The sequence below is a fragment of the Triturus cristatus genome, chromosome 6 (assembly GCF_964204655.1).
Source record: "Triturus cristatus chromosome 6, aTriCri1.1, whole genome shotgun sequence".
Classification (NCBI taxonomy): Eukaryota; Metazoa; Chordata; class Amphibia; order Caudata; family Salamandridae; genus Triturus; species Triturus cristatus.
In genome coordinates, this window is record NC_140589.1 from 10,386,030 (window position 1) to 10,406,034 (window position 20,005).

General features: G+C 51.9%; 1 protein-coding gene across 1 annotated transcript in view; it reads left to right on the plus strand.

The window, feature by feature from the left end:
• PTCRA (pre T cell antigen receptor alpha) overlaps positions 1–9,438 on the plus strand; it is a 45,859-nt gene extending 36,421 nt beyond the window's left edge. Inside the window, exon 5 of the mRNA XM_085609102.1 lies at positions 8,788–9,438. Within this exon, the coding sequence (XP_085465228.1) occupies positions 8,788–8,851 (64 nt within the window). The 3' untranslated portion in view covers positions 8,852–9,438. The remainder of the gene's footprint in view (positions 1–8,787) is intronic.
• Positions 9,439–20,005: the final 10,567 nt, after the last annotated feature.

Consider the following 20,005-nt stretch of genomic DNA (forward strand, 5'->3'; position numbering starts at 1 on the left):
GCTGTAAGGGGTCCACCTCCCGATAGCCCCTTGGTCTGATGTATATATATCACAGACACAGAAGGGTGATCAGGCGAGGGAAGGAAAGGAAGGGAACTGCGGGGAGGGAGATCTGAAAGAGAAAGCACAAGCGTTTTGGTTAGGACAACCCCAAATCCCCCACTACTCCAGGTGATCCCTATTCTCCCCTGATGTACCTGTAAATTAAAGAGGGCACTCTTGCCTGGCGGACCCGAAGAGCCGAGGATCAGACTGTTCAGAACCTAGAGAAAGGGACACGGATTAGCCTGCGATTACCCCCCTCCAAGCCACGGCCCTCTGGTTCGCTCCCAGAACAAACTGACATACCACAAATCTGGAACCTCGGGTATCACAGGGGGAGGGGATGGACGTATGCCAGAAGTCTCCTCTCCGCCCCTGTTTATAAGATAAAGAAACAATTGAGGTGCAGCTAAGCGTCAGACCATAATGCTGCCTGTTGCTATTCCCACCTTTTCTGCACGCACTCAGAGCGCTAGTCCCACACTCCTGGGAGGCGCTAGCCAAAGACAAGTCCCTTCAGCTTTCTCGGGGAGGCACTTCCTCCGAAAATCCAGCGGGTGTGCTTTGCACGTTTCCCCTGGAAAGGTTCTCGCTGTTGCTTGAGCAATAAGCGACTCGGATCCTGCGAGTCACTACGTACAACAAAACATGACCATGATCAAGGTTTACAACGCCACAGCGGTTCCGCAATGCCAAGGCAGGCGTCCAACGGAACCAGTGCGGTAAAGTCTCAACTTGCACTCGCAAGGACCGGAAACAATACTGTTCGGTAATAGGTAACACAATCAGCGCAAAAGCAAAGTGGTGCCGAGCACCCCTACCAGCTCGCCAATCGTCCTCTCTCGAACACGTCCTCTCTGGAACTGGAACCAAAATAACCGGCACCCGCTCGATGCCGGAAGTTCCCTTTTCTGCTTCTTCGCTACGTGCGTGATGACGTTGGAGCGTCATCACGCAATGCGCACCGGGATTTGTAGTTCTTTCTCTCCCGTGTGCCTCGGACTGTCAGTGCTCTCCTGTGAGCTACAACAGTACATCCCTCCCCCGAAGAGCACTGACACAAACAAGGCTTTTTGGGATGTTTTTTGTGGAACAGGGCAACAAGCCTAGGTGCGTCGATCTGGGATGCAGGTTCCCAGGAGTTTTCTTCCTCACCGTATCCCTCCCAAGCCAGAAGATACCATAGCCTGTTGCGGTATATCTTGGAGTCAAGCACCTTTCGCACTTCATACTCTGCTTCGCCCTGCACTACCTCTGGGGCTGGTTTACGAGTGGGCCCCACCAGAGCAGGTTTCACCAGGGAGACATGGAATGCAGGATGTATGCGTAGCGTTGAGGGTAAAGATAGCTTCACCACCACCGGGTTCACCAGTTTAAGCACTCGATAGGGACCTATGAACTTGGGATTGAAAATGCTGAAACGTTTGAAACGTATGTACTTTGTGGACAGCCACACGTAGTCCCCCACCCTATACCTAGGCCCTGACCTTCTGTGCTTGTCTGTGAATGCCTTGTAGCTGTTTTTTGCGGCCCTTAGATTGCTCTTTGCTAGTCGGAGATTTGTCTGTATGCGGTCTATCCTACTCTGCGCCTCAGGTATCTTTGCAACGTGTGCTGGATTCAGGAAGGGGGAAAACCAAGGATGAAACCCATAAGAGCAAAAATAAGGCGTAAGTTTGGTGGACGTGTGCGTAGCGCTGTTATAAGCCACCTCCGCTAACCATAGGAAATCCACCCACTCGTTATCCGAAGCGTTGGAGTAACACCTCAGGTACTGCTTGAGGGTTTGGTTAACCCGCTCTGTTTGTCCATCCGTCTGCGGGTGGAAGCTGGTGGATACGTTGGATTCGATTCCCAAGGCTGAACACCAGGCCTTCCAGAAATGGGCCGTGAACTGCCCGCCTCTATCTGAGACAATCTTCCTTGGCAATCCGTGTAAGCGAACCACGTTCTCCAGGAGCAAGTGTGCCAACTGACCTGCCGTGGGCAGCGTCTTACAAGCGACGAAGTGCGCCATTTTAGTTAAGTAATCCACCACAACCGTGATCACGGTGTATCCTTTATCTCGAGGCATGCCCACTATAAAGTCTACTGAGATGTTCTCCCAAGGGAGGTCAGGCGTGGGGAGTGGTTGCAGCAAGCCAGCTTGTTTGGTATGGGTTGCCTTCATTTGATTGCATACTCCACATTCCTGGACCCAAGTGGACACGTCTTTCCTTACCGACGGCCACCAGAACTGTCGTAGGATCCTGTCAAGGGTTTTGTCCCGGCCATTGTGTCCCGCGCAGGGCAGGTGATGGCACCATTTGAACGCTTGCAGTCTTAATGATCTGATGGGAAGGAGCAATTGTTTTTCTCGTAGCGGGAGTCCCTGTACCCGTTTCCACTCCGGATTGGCGTGCAGCCAGTTCTTCCATTCAGTTGTTCTACAGTTCAATGCTACACTCCGTAAGAACGGATCCGTGCACGTAGCCCCTATTACATGATCGGGGCTAATGATGGGCCCTGTGGTACCCGCTACGGTGCTGTCCTGGGATGCTTGTCGGGTTAACGCGTCTGCCTTCCTGTTATCCTTTCCGGGTCTGTAAGTGACAACAAAATTGTACCCTGCAAAAAAGAGGGTCCATCTCAGTTGACGGGGGTGAGATGTCTGGCAGCCGTCATAAACTGTAAATTCCTGTGGTCGGTGTAAACTGTAACCACATGTCTGGCCCCCATCAAGTGATGCCTCCATTCACTGAAGGCGTTTTTTATGGCTAGCAACTCCTTTTCAGCAATGTTGTAGTTGCATTCAGCGGGGTTCAATTTGCGGGACATGTAAGCCACCGGATGTAATCGTCCTGTTTCGCAATGTCTTTGTGACAAGACGGCTCCCACCGCTGTATCGGATGCGTCTGCCTCCACTATGAATGGGTATTCTGGGTGAGCATGAGCCAACACAGGGGCTGTTGCAAAGGCTTCCTTTAGCTCTTCAAACCCCTTTTGAGCCTTGGCAGTCCACTGAAACGTCGCCTGTTTACGCAGGAGCAAGGTAAGAGGGGTTGCCAAGTCCGAGAAATGATCAATAAACCGGCGATAAAAGTTAGCAAACCCCAGGAAACATTGCACATCCCTAAGGTTCCGGGGGATTGGCCATTCTCTTACCGCCAGCACCTTCCTTTCCGACATTTCCTGACCCCAGGGGGTGAGGTTTACACCTAGGAACTCCACCGTTGTTACCCCAAATTCGCACTTGCTGATTTTGCAGAATAGGTGATGTTGTCTCAGGGCCTGGAGAATGGTCTTGACGTGTTGTGTATGATCTTGCGTGTTCGTAGAGTAAATCAATATATCGTCTATGTAACAGATGACGAAATGGTCCAGGTATTCCCGTAGAACATCGTTCAAGAAGAACTGAAAGGCCGCGGGGGCGTTGCACAGCCCAAACGGCATCACTAAGTATTCATAGAGACCGAAGCGTGTTTTAAATGCGGTCTTCCACTCGTCTCCTCTCCTCATACGGACCAGATGATAAGCCCCTTTTAGGTCAAGGCGCGTGTATATCACCGCCTCCTTTACCTGCTCCAGCAGGACATTGATCAAGGGAAGAGGGTACCGGTTCTTCACAGTTACGGCGTTTAACGCCCGGTAGTCCACGCACGCGCGCAGTTCGCCGTTTGCCTTAGGGATAAAGAAAAGAGGCAACGCCGCGGGAGATTTTGACACACGTATAAAGCCCAAGCCCAAGTATTTTTCCAGGTACTCCTTGAGATGTTTATGTTCGGGCTCCGTCAGGGCATATACCCGTCCAGCGGGAATCACTGCTCCGGGAATTAAATCGATCTGACAATCGTATGATCGATGCGGCGGCAAGACCTCGGCCTTGTCTTCATTAAAGACGTCCTCGTATTCCTTGTATGCCTGTGGCAAGGTAACAGCATGTTCCACTGCAGTGGCCACTTGATAACCGATAGCCAAGGAGGCGGCTGGATTCGACGACGAGACGTAGCAATTGGATAAGCAATAGGCTGAGGAATATAACAAGGTATTCTCCTGCCAGTTGATGATCGGGTTGTGAAGACATAGCCACGGCAATCCTAGAATTAATCCGTAATGGGGAGCGGGTATGACGTTGAAGGAAAGAAGTTCCTGATGCGTAGTCCCCTGTCTCATCGATAAAGGTCCCGTGTGGTATCTTACTGGACCGGAATCCAACATCTTCCCGTCCACTGCGAAAACCATCTCAGGCGTGTCTTTCTCCTGCAAAGTGATTCCAAGCCGTCCTACCTGGGCTTGGTCCATAAAACACCCCGTGGCCCCTGAATCCACCAGCGCCTTCACCGGGATCCACTCGTCGTCCACCAAGAGGTGCACTTGGACGAAGAGATGGTGTTTGTTGTGTGATTGTTCGTCGTCCAAAGAAGGGATATGCATGACGCTCAAAGGACTCCCTTCTTCTACCTTTAAGCCAAGTCGTTTCCCGCAGGGAAGCCTTGTGATCGGGTTACAGCGGCCTTTTGTTCTGGTCGGGAGACCTTAGGCCTTAGGCCACACTCCCGTATGAAGTGTCCTTTTCGCCCACAGTACAGGCACAGCCCTCTCTTCCTCCGGTAGTCTCTTTCTTCCGCTGAGAGTGGGGATCGCACCGCGCCTATTTCCATGGGCTCTGTTTTGTTCGGCATCGCAGAGTTTGTTGATCTGGAGGATTCTGCAATCTGCACGGTTTTCTCCCTCCTTCTGTTTTCCCCTTTTCTTTCGCTCATGCGATGATCCAATCTTAGGACTAAATTAATGAGGGCTTCACAGGAGGTGGGTTGTGGGTCGATCTGCGCCAACACATCCTTCATATTCTCACTCAAACCCTGGTGAAAGATGACTGCATGTTTCTCTTCAGGCCACTCAGTTTCTGTGATCAGTCTCCGAAAGTCGTTGAGATAGGAGATGACATCCCTATTGCCCTGTCGCAGCTCCAGGAGATCTCTATCGGCCGAAAGCGTGGCCGCTCGTCGATTAAAGGTTTTCTCGAATTCAAACAAGAAGGCATTCCAGTCATACAAAAGCTGGTCGTCTCTTCTCACCAATGGAACAGCCCATTGTGCAGCGTCTCCGGACAAATAGGACAACAAGAAGGCGACTTTCGAATGGTTAGTGTTAAAGGCTCGGGCCTTGCAAGTGAAATGCAGCATCACCTGAGTGAGAAAGACCGGTAATTTCCCGCTGTCCCCACTATACCTTTCGGGGGTGGCTAGTGGAACAGGCGTGGGGATTTCAACTACCACAGGAGCGGCTGGAGATGAGCGGGGGGGGCCCGCGTCAAAAGGATTACGCTCCAAGCGGTTAACCTGCGCCTGTAGTGAGGCAGTTTCTGTTCTTGAGGCGACTACCTCGGCCTGTACTAGGGCCAAAGCAGCCAACACGTCCTCTAAGGTGGCCATCCCACCGTGCGACTGGGAGGACTACTATTCGTGGGCCGGTTATTTTGTCGCAGTCCAACGTCCTCAGGGTCGCACGATGCTGTAAGGGGTCCACCTCCCGATAGCCCCTTGGTCTGATGTATATATATCACAGACACAGAAGGGTGATCAGGCGAGGGAAGGAAAGGAAGGGAACTGTGGGGAGGGAGATCTGAAAGAGAAAGCACAAGCGTTTTGGTTAGGACAACCCCAAATCCCCCACTACTCCAGGTGATCCCTATTCTCCCCTGATGTACCTGTAAATTAAAGAGGGCACTCTTGCCTGGTGGACCCGAAGAGCCGAGGATCAGACTGTTCAGAACCTAGAGAAAGGGACACGGATTAGCCTGCGATTACCCCCCTCCAAGCCACGGCCCTCTGGTTCGCTCCCAGAACAAACTGACATACCACAAATCTGGAACCTCGGGTATCACAGGGGGAGGGGATGGACGTATGCCAGAAGTCTCCTCTCCGCCCCTGTTTATAAGATAAAGAAACAATTGAGGTGCAGCTAAGCGTCAGACCATAATGCTGCCTGTTGCTATTCCCACCTTTTCTGCACGCACTCAGAGCGCTAGTCCCACACTCCTGGGAGGCGCTAGCCAAAGACAAGTCCCTTCAGCTTTCTCGGGGAGGCACTTCCTCCGAAAATCCAGCGGGTGTGCTTTGCACGTTTCCCCTGGAAAGGTTCTCGCTCTTGCTTGAGCAATAAGCGACTCGGATCCTGCGAGTCACTACGTACAACAAAACATGACCATGATCAAGGTTTACAACGCCACAGCGGTTCCGCAATGCCAAGGCAGGCGTCCAACGGAACCAGTGCGGTAAAGTCTCAACTTGCACTCGCAAGGACCGGAAACAATACTGTTCGGTAATAGGTAACACAATCAGCGCAAAAGCAAAGTGGTGCCGAGCACCCCTACCAGCTCGCCAATCGTCCTCTCTCGAACACGTCCTCTCTGGAACTGGAACCAAAATAACCGGCACCCGCTCGATGCCGGAAGTTCCCTTTTCTGCTTCTTCGCTACGTGCGTGATGACGTTGGAGCGTCATCACGCAATGCGCACCGGGATTTGTAGTTCTTTCTCTCCCGTGTGCCTCGGACTGTCAGTGCTCTCCTGTGAGCTACAACACCTATCCCCATGTAGTGCCCTCACATACAACATATGCCCATGCAGTGCCACTGCACGGCCAGCGACCGGCTCCTGTCCCCATGTAGTGCCCTCACATACAACATATGCCCATGCAGTGCCACTGCACGGCCAGCGACAGGCTCCTATCCCCATGTAGTGCCCTCACATACAACATATGCCCATGCAGTGCCACTGCACGGCCAGCGAGAGGCTCCTGTCCCCTGGTAGTGCCGTCACAATCAAAATGTGCCAATGCAGTGCCACTGCGCGGCCAGCGGCAGGCTCCTGTCTCCTGTCTCCTGGTATGTGAGAAGTTGGCCTGGTATATGCTGTCCACTAGTTATAGTGGGCACCTTGCACCAGTCCAAACAACCCCATATTGATGATAGGTTAAAGACAACCTTTATTGAAAGCTATCCTAGTGGTAGCTATGGAGAGCAGCCTTCAGGCTAAGTCTTTAGAGGAATGTAAAGCAGCTTGGTTTACCAGATTATAACCTCTTGTATGACCAAAGGAAAGGAGAACCACACAAGGTATATATATCTATAAAATATATTTATTTATTACTAAACACTCTCTACTAACCTCTTTATGAGATTAGAGAGCAAGGCACACAATAATACAGTTCTAAAATGACAGTAAATAGCACAATATATAATGGGCCCTAGGGGGAGACCAAACCATATATTAAGAAAGTGGTATAAGAACCACGACTTGACTAGACACAGAGCCTAGAGCACGTAGAACCGCTGGGACCCCAAGGAACCACCCAAGGTAGTGACACAGGAGACCCACGGGGGACGTGTGCAGTGTGAGAACACAGACGTGAGCTCCATACAATCCTATGGGAAAGTCGCGGTTGGAATTTAAAAGATTAAGGAACCTTAGGAGAGGACTTGGAGCAAACCCTTTTAGACTTAGATGTTTCTAAGGCCAGCACCCACGGGAGCACCAGAGTACTCGTGTTACCTCACCCAGGGAAGCAAAACCAAAGGGGATGATGGACAGAGCGTTTGAGCAAATCAAACACTCACCCCCAGTCAACTGATCTGGGTTTAATCCATCATCATTCTTTAGCTCACTCCACCACCCCAGTTCAGACATGGCCATATGCAAATCAGTCTGACTAGGCCAGGCACGGCCAGAGACAGGCTCCTCTCCGACGGTAGTGCCCTCACATACATGATGTGCCCATGCAGTGTCACTGCACAGCCAGTGACAGGCTCCTGTCCCCTGGCACTGCTGTCGCATATAAGATGTGCCCGTGCAGTGCCACTGCACGGCCAGCGACAGCCAGAAAATCCCAAGTGCTCAGAGATTTCTCTTCAAATGCCAAGTGCGGCTTCATGCCCCCAGGCTCAAACAATATATGGCAGGGTTCAAACTTGATCTGTAAAAAAGAAAACCTGCGATAATATCATATAATCCGTATTTGTGAAGCGCCCCGTCGCCCCTTAGCTGCTGAACAACAGATGTTTACTCACCCCAATAGTAAACATAAACATCGGTGTAAGATGTTGTTACATCTAACTTAAAAAGCAATATTCTTTTTTAGATCACTGGTGGGTGGGGGGCAGGGGGGGGGGGGTCTGTGTCAGGTGTGCACGTTTCATAGCTGGGTATGTTCACTGTTCTTTGCCTTTCTTAGATCACAGGTGGGTCGGGGGGGGGGGTGTCTGTGACGGGTGTGCACGTTTCATAGCTGGGTATGTTCACTGTTCTTTGCCTTTCTTAGATCACAGGTGGGTGGGGGGGGGGGGGGGGGGTCTGTGTCAGGTGTGCACGTTTCATAGCTGGGTATATTCACTGTTCTTTGCCTTTCTTAGATCACAGGTGGGTCGGGGGGGGGGGGTGTCTGTGACGGGTGTTCACGTTTCATAGCTGGGTATATTCACTGTTCTTTGTCTTTCTTAGATCACAGGTGGGTCGGGGGGGGGGGGTCTGTGTCGGGTGGGCACGTTTCATAGCTGGGTATATTCACTGTTCTTTGCCTTTCTTAGATCACCGGTGGGTGGGGGGGGGGGGGGGTCTGTGTCAGGTGTGCACGTTTCATAGGTGTGTACATTCACTGTTCTTTGTCTGTACCACAGTGGCCTCTCGGTAGAACACGCACCTTCCGGGGTGTTTACCTCGCACACAGTTTGGGGTTCCTGTAAACATCTGATGTTACTATATTTCAGGGGCCTGGATGATTTGCCCACTGGGGAGCCTGGAGACCATGCCTTGAACCCCGACCCCTGCTGATGACGTGCCCTACTGGGGGGCTCGGGGTTCATCGGGAAGCAGAGACGTCTTTGGAAAGCACCGGAGAGCGCCATGAAGTCGGCCTCCAGCACACTGATGGAGTTTGACGTTTTATCGTACTTGGGGGTGCGGTGATCCCCAAGGCAGGGGTCAGCACCACAACCAGAGGGGCCTGCGACACACTGCAGCACGGAGCCTGCACACCCTACAAAAAGTGCAGTCACTGGACTCCCAGAGTCCTGTGGAGTCACCTCCAGCATACAGGCACACAAGACGTCAGACTGAATGCACGTGTGATGTCATTTCCTGCAAAGACAGACACACAAGATGTCAGAATGAATACGTGTGATGTCATTTTCTGAATATGCGGACAAGCATGTCTGACACACATGTCTGACGTAATTTCCTGCATCTACGGACACATGTCGTCGGACTGAATACACTGTGATGTCATTTCCTGCATCTACAGACACACAAAATGTTAAACTGAATACAACTGTAATGTATTCCCTACATCTATAGATATTACACAACTTTAGAGTGAATATGCTGTTATGTCATTTCCTGAAAATACAAACACACAGACTGAATGCACGTGTGATGTCATTTCCTGAATCTGCAGACAAACGTGATGTCAGACTGATGCAGTTTCCTACATCTACAGACACACTGTATATCTGATTGAAAAGAGTGTGATGTCATTTCCTCTAACTACAGCGACTCGTCCTGTCTGAGTCTGTATATAATTGTATCGTCACCGCCTGCATGCTTACGCTGTCATTTATTTATTTTATGCGTTTTTATATAGCGCGGACTTTGCCCGAAGGTGTCGGAGCGCTTCACAATAGGAACAGTGATGATACATGAGGAGAAAATTACAAGTGAGCATGTTACACAAGCAAACGTTACGTTCCATGAGGCAATAGTGACAATTGTGCAAGTATCAACAGTAAAAAAGATACAAGATGAGGTAGCAAACGATGTGTTACAAGAGGAAAAAGTGACACGTGTGCAGGTTACATAAGCGTACAAAGTACAAGTCGAGGTATAAAACTGCAATAAGTGGCAGACACTCAAAACACAAGAACACACTGGGAAGGGACTTCTATCGGCCTGGAGTGCAGACTTTCCTATAGTGGAAGAACTTCCTTCAGGGACTAGAGAGGTGTGACTTACATTTGGAAGTGTCTTTGAAGGAGGAGAGCTTTGAGGTCAGTTTTGAAGGCCTGGGAAGAGCTGGTGGTCCGGAGCTGAGGCGGAAGTGAGTTCCAGATTCTCACCGTGTTGCCTGAAAAGGATTGGGCCATCGATCTTTCCTTCTTGAAAGTGGGAGGTTCAAGCAATACATTTTCTGCATTCCGTGAAGGTCTGGAGCCTCCGGAGAGTTTCAGTTTATTCGCCAGGTAGCGAGGGGAGGAGGAGTGCAGGGCATTGTGGGTGATACAGGCAGTCTTGTAGATAGATCTTGCCTCTATGGGAAGCCAACGGAGGGTGGATAAAATGGGTGTGACGTGGTCACTTCTTTTGGCCCCATATATGAAACGAGCTGCTGAATGGAAAACAGACTTCAGGGGGGACAGGTGGGATTTGGGCAGGCCAGTAAGAAAAGAATTGCAGTAGTCCAATCTAGAGAGAACCAGCGATTGGACCAGGGTTTTTAGGTCTTGTTCCGGGAAGAAGCGTCGGATCCCCCAAAGAAGGCGCAGTTGGTATCGAGCAGACTTTGCAATGGAATTGATGTGGGAGAGTAGATGGAGACTTTTGTCGAGTAGGACACCAAGGGTGTGAGAAGGTGGCCTGATAAATGCTGTCCACTAGTTCTAGTGGGCACCTTGCACCAGTCCAAACAAACCCCTTATGGTGATAGGTTAAAGACAACCTTTATTGAAAGCTATCCTAGTGGTAGCTATGGAGAGCAGTCTTCAGGCTAAGTCTTGAAGGAATGTAAAGCAGCTTGTTTTACCAGTCTATAATCTCTTGAAAGACCAAATGAAAGGAGAACCACACCAGGTATATATTCAAAATATATGTATTTAAGATAAAACACACCCCTCTAGTCTCTTTATGAGGCTGGAGTTCGAAGTACTTAAGTTCCAAGTCAGCATTCAACAGTAAAAGCAGAAATACACAGTTGGGCCCTAGGGGCGTACCAAACCATATATCAATAAAGTGGTATAAGAACCACGACTGAACTAGACACAAGGCCTAGAGCCTGTAGAATCGCTGGGACCCCAAGGAACCACCCAAGGTAGTGACACAGGACCCAAGGGGGACGCTTGCAGTGTGAGAACACAGCCGCGAATTGCCATTAACTTCTATGGGGAAAGTCGCGGTTTGAAATTAAGAGTTTAAGGACACTTAGAGGATGACTACGAGCGAACCCTTTTGGACTTAGAGATGTCTAGGGCCAGCACCCACGGGAGCACCGGAGTACTCGAGTTACCTCACCCAGGGAAGCCGGGTGCATAGGTGTCAAATGGTGTCGGGTCGCGTCGCTGTTTTCAATGAAAGCTGCTCAGGAAGTGCTGCTGCCGAGAAGAGGAGAAGTGTCCGGGGAGATCCAAGCCTGGATCTAGGATGGAAGGAACCTGAAAGCAGAGGGGACAGAGTCTGGGTCACTTGCCAGTGACCGAGGGCACGATAGTCCAATGCCCACAGATGTTGGGTGCTTCAGGTGTGTTGACGGGTGTCTTGACTCTTCAGCCACGAGGTCCAGGAGGCGTCGAGGACAACCAGGAGCAGGATTCGAGCTGCCCCACAAAGTCTGTCGAGTGCTGCGGTGTCGGCGACCAGATTGGACCCAAAAAGCCTTGGCAACGGCAAGTCACTTGGAAACAGAGAAAGGACGTTGGTGCAGACCAGCAAGGTCTGGGAGACTCACCCAGCGAAGGTAAGTCAGGGCACACCTGGAGCAACCAGGAAAGCCCAATCAGAAGAGGAGTCGCCTTCGTGGGGACCCACTAGCCAACGGGCTAGCGATCGCGAAGGAGACTTCAAGCAGTCACACTTGAAACCAGCCCACGGGTCACTCGTGGAGTGGAGGCCAGAAATCTTCGGTGCAGGAGGTGCTCAAGGCTGGGACTACTCGGAGCCCAAAGCACAACTTCGAGGAGGACCAGGAAGATGATGGATCAGCAAATGATCACGGTGTCCAGGGGTCACGGTTCCACGTCACCCACGATAGCCACGGGCTTCAGCTTTGCTGTGGACTCAGGGTAGCCTCGGGGAAGTCTAGAAATCCACCTCTGGGATGGAGTGACTTCGGCGTCCGGTGGGAGCTTCAGCGATGCAGACTGGTCAGTTGCTTCTTTGGTGCCTGCCAAGCAGGGGAGTCCCTCCTTGACCCCAAGGGAGATTTCTTCAGTCTTCTAAGCAAAGTAGAACATCGAAGGTCCAGGACATATGTTGCAGAGTTATGTCCGGGGTAATTTAAAGTCTCAAGGACTGGGTTCCCATGCTTATACAAAGTTTGGGGGTTGGACATGCTCTAGGGACCCACCTATGGGAGGGTTTGGAAAGAGGGGTGGTTACACCCATTTCCTTTGTCCAGTTTCATGCCAGAGCTGGGGCAGGTAGCCCCTGCAACCGGTTTGAACTGGACTATGCACAGGGACACCAAATGTGCCCCCAGTGCAGGACTTCAAAGCACCAGAGAGTGCTCCCACCCAGCCCCAATACACATCTGCCTGCCTGGGGAGGTGGTTACATCTCCCTGTGACAGGAAACCTATTGTCCAGACCTCCCCTGCCAGAGTTTCGGTCAGCAGCAGGAGACTAGACCCGTGTCTGTGGCAGTGGCATCCATTTTGTGATGCCAGGGCTGTAGAAAGTCTTTACCGGGTAGACCAGTGTGAACATGTTTCTCCCTCTAGAAGGGTGGAATGCTACCCCACCACCAGAACTGGCGGGGGGGTTGTATTCCAAAGCGTTTGATACCAAACACGACATGTTTCCGTGCATCCAGTCCAAAGTTAGCATTTACCGCGAGGTTATAATGCACTTAAGAGTATATGGTCAGGCTGCACCACAAACAGCATCAGAGGAGGTACTCTGAACGCTGCAGAGGGGCTCTGCTCATGCAGGGGCACCCTCTCACATAAAAACCAAGCACTCTGCCTTCAGGACTGTTAAGGCCTGCCATAGGAGTGACTTATAGGTTTTATATGTGTGTGCAATGGTAGTAATATAGGTAGCCTATACCACAGTAAGGGGTGCAAGCACCACCTTACCCAGGCTGCAGTAGCAGACCTGTGGTGTCATTTTGGAGTGCTTCCTATGGGTGGCATAATACATGCTTCAGCCCCTGGTAGGCCTCTGAGGTACCTATGCCCTAGGTACATAGTATACCATATACTAGGGGCTTATAAGGCACTCCAGAATCCAATTAGAAATGTACCTAATGTACATGGAAACCATTTTAGAGAGGAAGCAGCTAGGCTGGGGTCCTGATTGGCAGGGTCCCAGCCAGACTAAGGTTGAAAAACAGTGAAACACTAGCAAACAGTGGGGGTAGCCATGTGAAGCAGATCCTACTGTCCTACAAAGGGATTTTGCGCTGTCGACAATGAAGGGTTTATTGTTAAGTAGATTCATCTGATTCATCCATGATTGAACCGGAGGAGGATAGAGTGAGGAGGAGAGGAGGAGGAATTCAGTTTTGGAGGGATTCAGAATGAGTTGATGAGTTGACATCCAGTTTTGAATGGAGTCGAGAGTAGAGTTTAGGAAGGAGAGATCGTGAGTGGAGGCCACCTTAAGGTAGATTTGAGTGTCGTCCGCATAGAGATGATAGTGGATCCCGGATTTACTAAGGAGATTTCCCAAAGGTTCTAAATAGAGATTGAACAATGTGGGTGCAAGTATAGAGCCTTGAGGAACACCCTGACCGACCGCCAAAGGAGATGAAAGACTGTTCGCTATTTTGATAATTTGGGATCTATCCGAGAGGAAGGAGGCAAACCATTTAAGCACAGTGCCCTCCATGCCCATTCTCTGTTGAAGAGTGTTAAGGAGAGTGTTGTGATTGACAGTGTCAAAGGCTGCAGAAAGGTCAAGGAGAATCAGAAGACAAGACTCCCCCAAATCGAGTATCCGCAGCGCGTCATCAATGACTTGCAGCAGGAATGTTTCAGTGCTGCAGTTTTGAATGAAGCCGGACTGGAAATTGTCAAGAAGATCATTGTCCTTGATATGACGAGAGAGTTGTTTCGCTAAACATCTTTCTGTGATTTTCGCAAGAAAAGGTAGGTTAGTGATGGGGCAGAAGTTGTTGAGGTCGTTCGCATCAGCGGTGGGTTTTTTAAAAAGAGGGGTGACCTGCCCAGGAAACAGGAAGGGAGCCTTGACTGATGGAGAGGTTAACCAGAGTGGTCCAATAGGAAAGAGAATAGGTATAAAAGTCAATGGCAATGGCACTAGGGATGGGGTCAAGAGAATAGTTGGAGGGCTTTGTTTCGAGGATGCATTTGAGGAGGGCATCTTCAGAGATGGGGTCAAAGTTCTGCCAAATGGCTAAGGATTTGCGCTCCTCTGGAGGGGTAGGATTAATGACCTGCTCCACAAGGGATTTCACTTTTACATCAAAGAATACAGCGAATTCCGCTGCTTTCTTTGTAGAGTCCTCCAACTTGGGGGTTGGGGGAGAGCAGTTTGGATTGTTGATGAGGTCGAATATTTTTTCGGGTTCATTTTTGGCTGAGTCGAGTAGGGTTCTGAAGTGTGATGCTTTTTCAAGAAAGATGTGCTTGTGGTACTTGGATCTTGCTGAGTGAAGCATAGCAAGATTATCGGTGGAGGGCGCTTGTCTCCATTGTTTCTCCAGCATTCTTAGGTACTTCCTTTCTTCATAAAGGGGTTTGTTGAACCAAGGTGCAGAGGGAGTGGGCCTTTTCTTTTTGCTTTGGAGAGGAGCGACATTGTTGATTTCGACTGCAAGGACTGAGAGGCAGTGGGAGGTGAGTTCGTTGTCATCCAGGTTCGGGTCTAGCCTTGGAAGTGATAGCAGAGCCGAATCACAGAGAGCGCCGAGGTCAATATTTTTAGTGTTGCGGAACCAGGTGGTAGTCTTCTTAGGTTGGCCGAGAGTTATAGAGTGTGATATGTGAAGAGAGAATGGGGTGAGGAGGTGGTCAGACCAGTCTACATGAATAGGGGTAGCGATAGTCAGCAAGCCTGCTTTAGAAATAACAAGGTCCAGGATTGAGCCCTTAGAGTGTGTTGTTTCTGTGCAATTTTGGACAAGATCATTTGCTGAGAGAAAGGTGGCCAGCGAATTCGCCGAAGAGTCTTCCAGCGAGCCCCAGTGGAGAATGAAGTCACCCAGGAAGATCTGACTGTCACTTTGCGAGTATTGATCACTGATGAAGTCAGTGAGTTCCTCCAAAAACGAAGGGCCACTAGAAGGCGGGCGGTAAATGGCATGGAATCTGAGGGGTGAGCGGTGGTGCACTTGAAGCTCAAGAGATAGGCATTCAAAGGTACGGAAGGAGCTGTTAGGAAAAGCCTTGAGTTGAAGGGAGTTTCTAAAAATGACTGCAACACCTCCCCCAACTTTGTCAATTCTGTCATTTCTAAATATAGAATAGCCTGTGAGTAATAGGAGATCAAACATAGAGTGAGAGGTATCGTTGAACCACGTCTCTGTAAGGAAGAGCATGTTAATATTGTGGAGGATGATGGTATCGGAGATTTCAAGTTTGTGTTTCATTGCAGATCTGCAGTTGTGCAGCAGACAGCGCAACTCTGTCGCGACTGTTTTGGTGACGGGGGCAATTGGGCTTTGAGGAGGATGGGGAGATTGTACTTGTACGAAGGTGCCCGAGAGGGATTAGGCGGGTGATTGGTTCTGACAGAGAAGATGGTCGGAATAGTGTAGATAGTAGGGTTACTTGGAGAGGAAAGTGGAAGAAGGGTGGCGTTCGAGGACTTGTGTGAGTTCGCAATGTTTGGAGACAACAGATTATGATTGGCTATTTTGGGGTGTGGGGGCGAGGTGCATCTCGTGGGTTTGGGAAGGTGAGTGTTTTCCAAAGGAATTGAGGTGTATGGAAAGGTGGCAATCTTGGAGCTTACGGGTGAAATGGTAGCATCAAGCTGGGAGATGGAGGTGATGAGAGATCCAAGCTTGTTTCCAGAGAGAGTAGGGCATGTTTGATGGCTCGATGGAAACAGGAGGGGGTGCAATTGGCAGTGGAGGGCAGGGAGAGGAGGGGGTATGGGTGGGGAGTTGGGGTACAAGGTTCAGGGGTGGGGAGAGGTGGTGGTTGAGAGCGGGTGTTGGTGCATCAGAGGTGTAAGGAGAGTTGTCTTTGTTGAAGTTACAAGGAGGATAGGAATGGAGGACATAATTAGGGGGAGATAGGAGAGGAAGGAGGCAGTGGGGTAGAGAGAGCGGAGGGGAATGTGTGGAGTCGTAGAAAGGGAGGAGGTTTGGGAGGAAGAGAGGGAGGGGGTTGGAGAGGTCCTGTAAGCTAGGTGAGGTGGATGTGAGGGAAGGGGCACCTGGTAGAGTGAAGGGTGTTGGGAGATAGGGTGGTTGAAGAAAGAGAGTGGCTCTGCTAGGTCCAAGGGAGGGAAAGGGAAGGGGTTACCAAGGGGGGATAGGGGGTAGCACAACATTACTGAAGGAGTGGGGGGAAGAAGAGGGATGCAAGGGGTGTTTGACGAATTCAGGGTACATGGCGAGGGGAGGAGGGGGTAGAAAAGAGGAGAAGAGGAGGGAATAGGGAGAACGTAAGGAAAGTTAACTTGGGGAGTAGGTTGGAGGAGAGGTGGACTAAGTAGTGGGGTGGCAGGTAGGGTTGGGGGGTAGGAGGTAAAATCGGAGTACCGGGACAGTGCAGATTGGACGGGGAGCATATTAGCTAAAGGAGAGGCTGATGTGATGAAGGGGTGGGGGAAGAGGGTTGACCTGTGCCTCCCGAGGTTGCAACCTATTGGAGTGTGGGGGGGTTCAGGGGAGGAGATAGGGAGTAATGGGTGGAGCTAGAAGAAGAGTCAGGGGAGAACCCAGTCGCAGGGGAGGGAAGTAGGGAAGGGAAGAGGTGGTCGAAGAGAGAGAGAGAGAGGTGTCTTTAGCTTGGATCATGACAGTACCGTTGTTATAGAGTGAGATCGTGAGGGAGCCATTAAAACAGGCAGAGGGGGATATTTTTAGCTGTTTCCCTTGAGAGATAGAAGAGGAGGAGGTGACGTTAAGGGAATTATATAAGCTGGTGGACCAGGAGGGGATGTCGTGAGTGAAAAAAATGAAATCGTTTTTGAGCCTCCCATAACGACTATTGTAGAATTGATCAACAAAAAGGGAATCAGGGAAGCATTCAATGGTGTTATGCTTGAATCGTTTTGCTGAAGCTTTAGTCAGGTTAGGGCGGTAAATGATTTTGTAGCAATTAATTCCAGACTTAACTCGAGTGGTGGCCATGTTGGGAGAATGAGGAGGTGGGGATATGAGAAGGGAGTTACTAGGGTAGCGGTGATGAGTAGAAGTATAAGGAGAAGAAGGGGCACATATTCCAGAGGTCGGGTGAAGATACCCGAATTAATGTGCAGACAGGGAAGTGATGCAATTAGGAACAGGTTGTTACTTCAGAACAGAACTGATTCAACAAGATAGTAGTCAAGAGAGGTTAGCCGCCTTAGTGTGCAGTATGGCTCCTGTTGGAAGGCGGACGTGGTCCACGAGGACCAGGATGAAGCGGTGGCCCAGGGCGGTTTGGGGGTCCAGGGGTCCCACAATATCGATTCCGACCCGTTCGAACGGGGTGCTGACGGCGGGAAAGGGCTGGAGGGGGGCCTTGACCCGACCCCCCGTCTTTCCGCTGGCTTGGCAGGTCTGGCAGGACCGGCAGTGGTTGTCCACATCTCTCCGCATCCGGGGCCAGTAGAAGTGGGTCACCAGACGACTGTACGTTTTGTCTTGCCCCAAGTGTCCGGCGAGGGGCACATCATGGGCCAGGTTGAGAAGGAACTCCCGGAAGCGGAGGGGGACCACCAACACGCGGCTGGCCCCGAGTTCTGCTACTTTCTGTTCACTGTACAACAGGCCCTCGGCCCAGTAGATCCAGTGGGTGCCGGTCTGGTCACCGTTGGCTTGCGCGGTCGCCTGTTGTCGGACCCCTTCGAGAGAGGGACAGGACTGTTGCTCTTGCTGGAACTGTTCTCGGGTGGGGCCCCCCTCGTGTTGCCATTGCGTCAGCTCTGGTAGGGCGCTCGGAGAAGCCATCTCTTCGGGGGAGGATTCGCTGGGCCCAGGGTCGGTGTCCGCCTCCTCCTCGCCGCTGGTGGGAGGGGGTGTGAGCCCCTCGGGTTGGGCGGTCCCGGAGGTCGAGGATGAGCGGGGGGCCTGGGCGGTCATGGACCGGGTGATGGCGCTGGCCCAATCAGCCAGTCCCAACATTCGGAGGTGCTCTCGTCGCTCTACTTGAGCCCAGGGGGAACTTTCCAAGTCGTTCCCCAGGAGACAGTCGACCGGGGCGTCGTCGCGCACTGTCACCTTCAGCAGGCCCGTCACCCCTCCCCACTCGAAGGGGACCAGGGCCATCTGGCATAGGCTTTCACTGTTGTCGGCCGTCCGTACGGGGCACAGCACATTCGGTAGAATCTGTTCAGGGGTCACCAGGTGGCAGCGGACAGCGGTGATACTGGCGCCCGTGTCGCGAAGGGCTTCGGCCCGTTGTCCGTTGACCGTGACCTGCTGCCGGTACTTCTGGGTGTTGGTTGGGATGGGGGCGCAGGGTACCATCTCGCGGCTACCCAGGCAGACCAGGGACATGGCTGCCGGCTCCCACTCAGTGTTCTCTCGGTCGAGGGCCTCCTCTTCCTCTTCTCCTCCCCCCAAGGCGGCGGCTGTCAGCTGCCGTGGCGGGGGTCCGCCGGCCCCGTTTCTTCGGTTCAGAGGGCAGGCCGGATCGCTGGCAAAGTGTCCGGTTTGTTGGCAGCCATAGCAGGTCACTGGTGGCCGTGGTCCGGGTCGGGCCGGGCCCACCCTTCGAGCTAGGCTCGGGGAGAGATGTGGCTGCGGTGGCCCTCGAGGGGGGCTCCTGGGGGCCCCGGCGGGAGGGTCTCGGTTCCTGTTCGGCCCTCCCCCCCCACCGCGCTGGCGTGGGGGTCCGCTGGGGTTCCTCTGGTACTCCCCCATTGAGCTCCGGGGGACCCGGGAGTTGACCCATCGATCAGCCTCGACGGCAAGTTTTCGCGGGTCGGTCATTTTGCTGTCGAGGAGGTGCTGTCTCAATTCCACGAAGCAATTGTTGGAAAGATGTTCCCACACGATGAGGTCGACCAGCTGCCCGTAGGTTGTTACTTTGCTTCCTTTGATCCACCCTTCTAGGGCCCGACTGAAAAAGTCCACATATTCCACCCATGTGGTACCCGGGATTTTCTTGCAGTCTCTGAACCGCTGGCGGTACATTTCCGCTGTTAGCCCGTAGCGGGTGAGCAGGGCCTCCTTCATGTGATCGTAGGAGGTCATCACCTCCTCCGGTAGCTGGAGCAGCGTGTCCCGTCCTTCACTCAGGAATCGCCCCCACAGGCCTGCGCCCCAGTCTTTTCGGGGCACCCGATGGGAGGTCATGGCCACCTCGTAGGCCTTAAACCATTGTTGGATGTCGTCATTCTTGTAATACTCCTTGACGACCTCTTTCGGGATATGTACCTTGGCCTCGGAAGGCGGTAGAGTGTCTCTAGTACTGGGGGTGTCGGTCCCTCCGTTCTTGGCCTTGATCTCGAGCTCCTTGAGACTGCGCTCGTGCTCAAGAGTTAGTTTCTTTTCCTCCAACTCCCGGTGTCGTCTCTTCTCTTCTATCTCTTCTTGAAGGCGTAGCTGCTCGAGGGCCAGTTTCTTTTCTGCCAGCTGGAGTTCGCCGTCCAGCCGCAGTCGGGCGAGCTCTAGCTCGTGGCTCCGGACCTTTTCCCGCTCTCGTATTTCTTCTTCGGAGAGGCCGGTTTCTAGGCTCTTTCTTCCTCCGGTTGCCGGAGTCAGTGCGGTTGCTGTGGTCTCCGTCAGGGGCAAGGGCCCTTCTTCCTGGGAGGGGCCTGCCCCGGCCTCCAACCATGCCCTCAGAGCTTTCTGCATCTCTTCTTTGGTACCTAGGCTGGTGGTTGCAATGCCTTTGTCTTTGCAGAACTGTTTTAATTCTTTGTGCGTATATTCTTC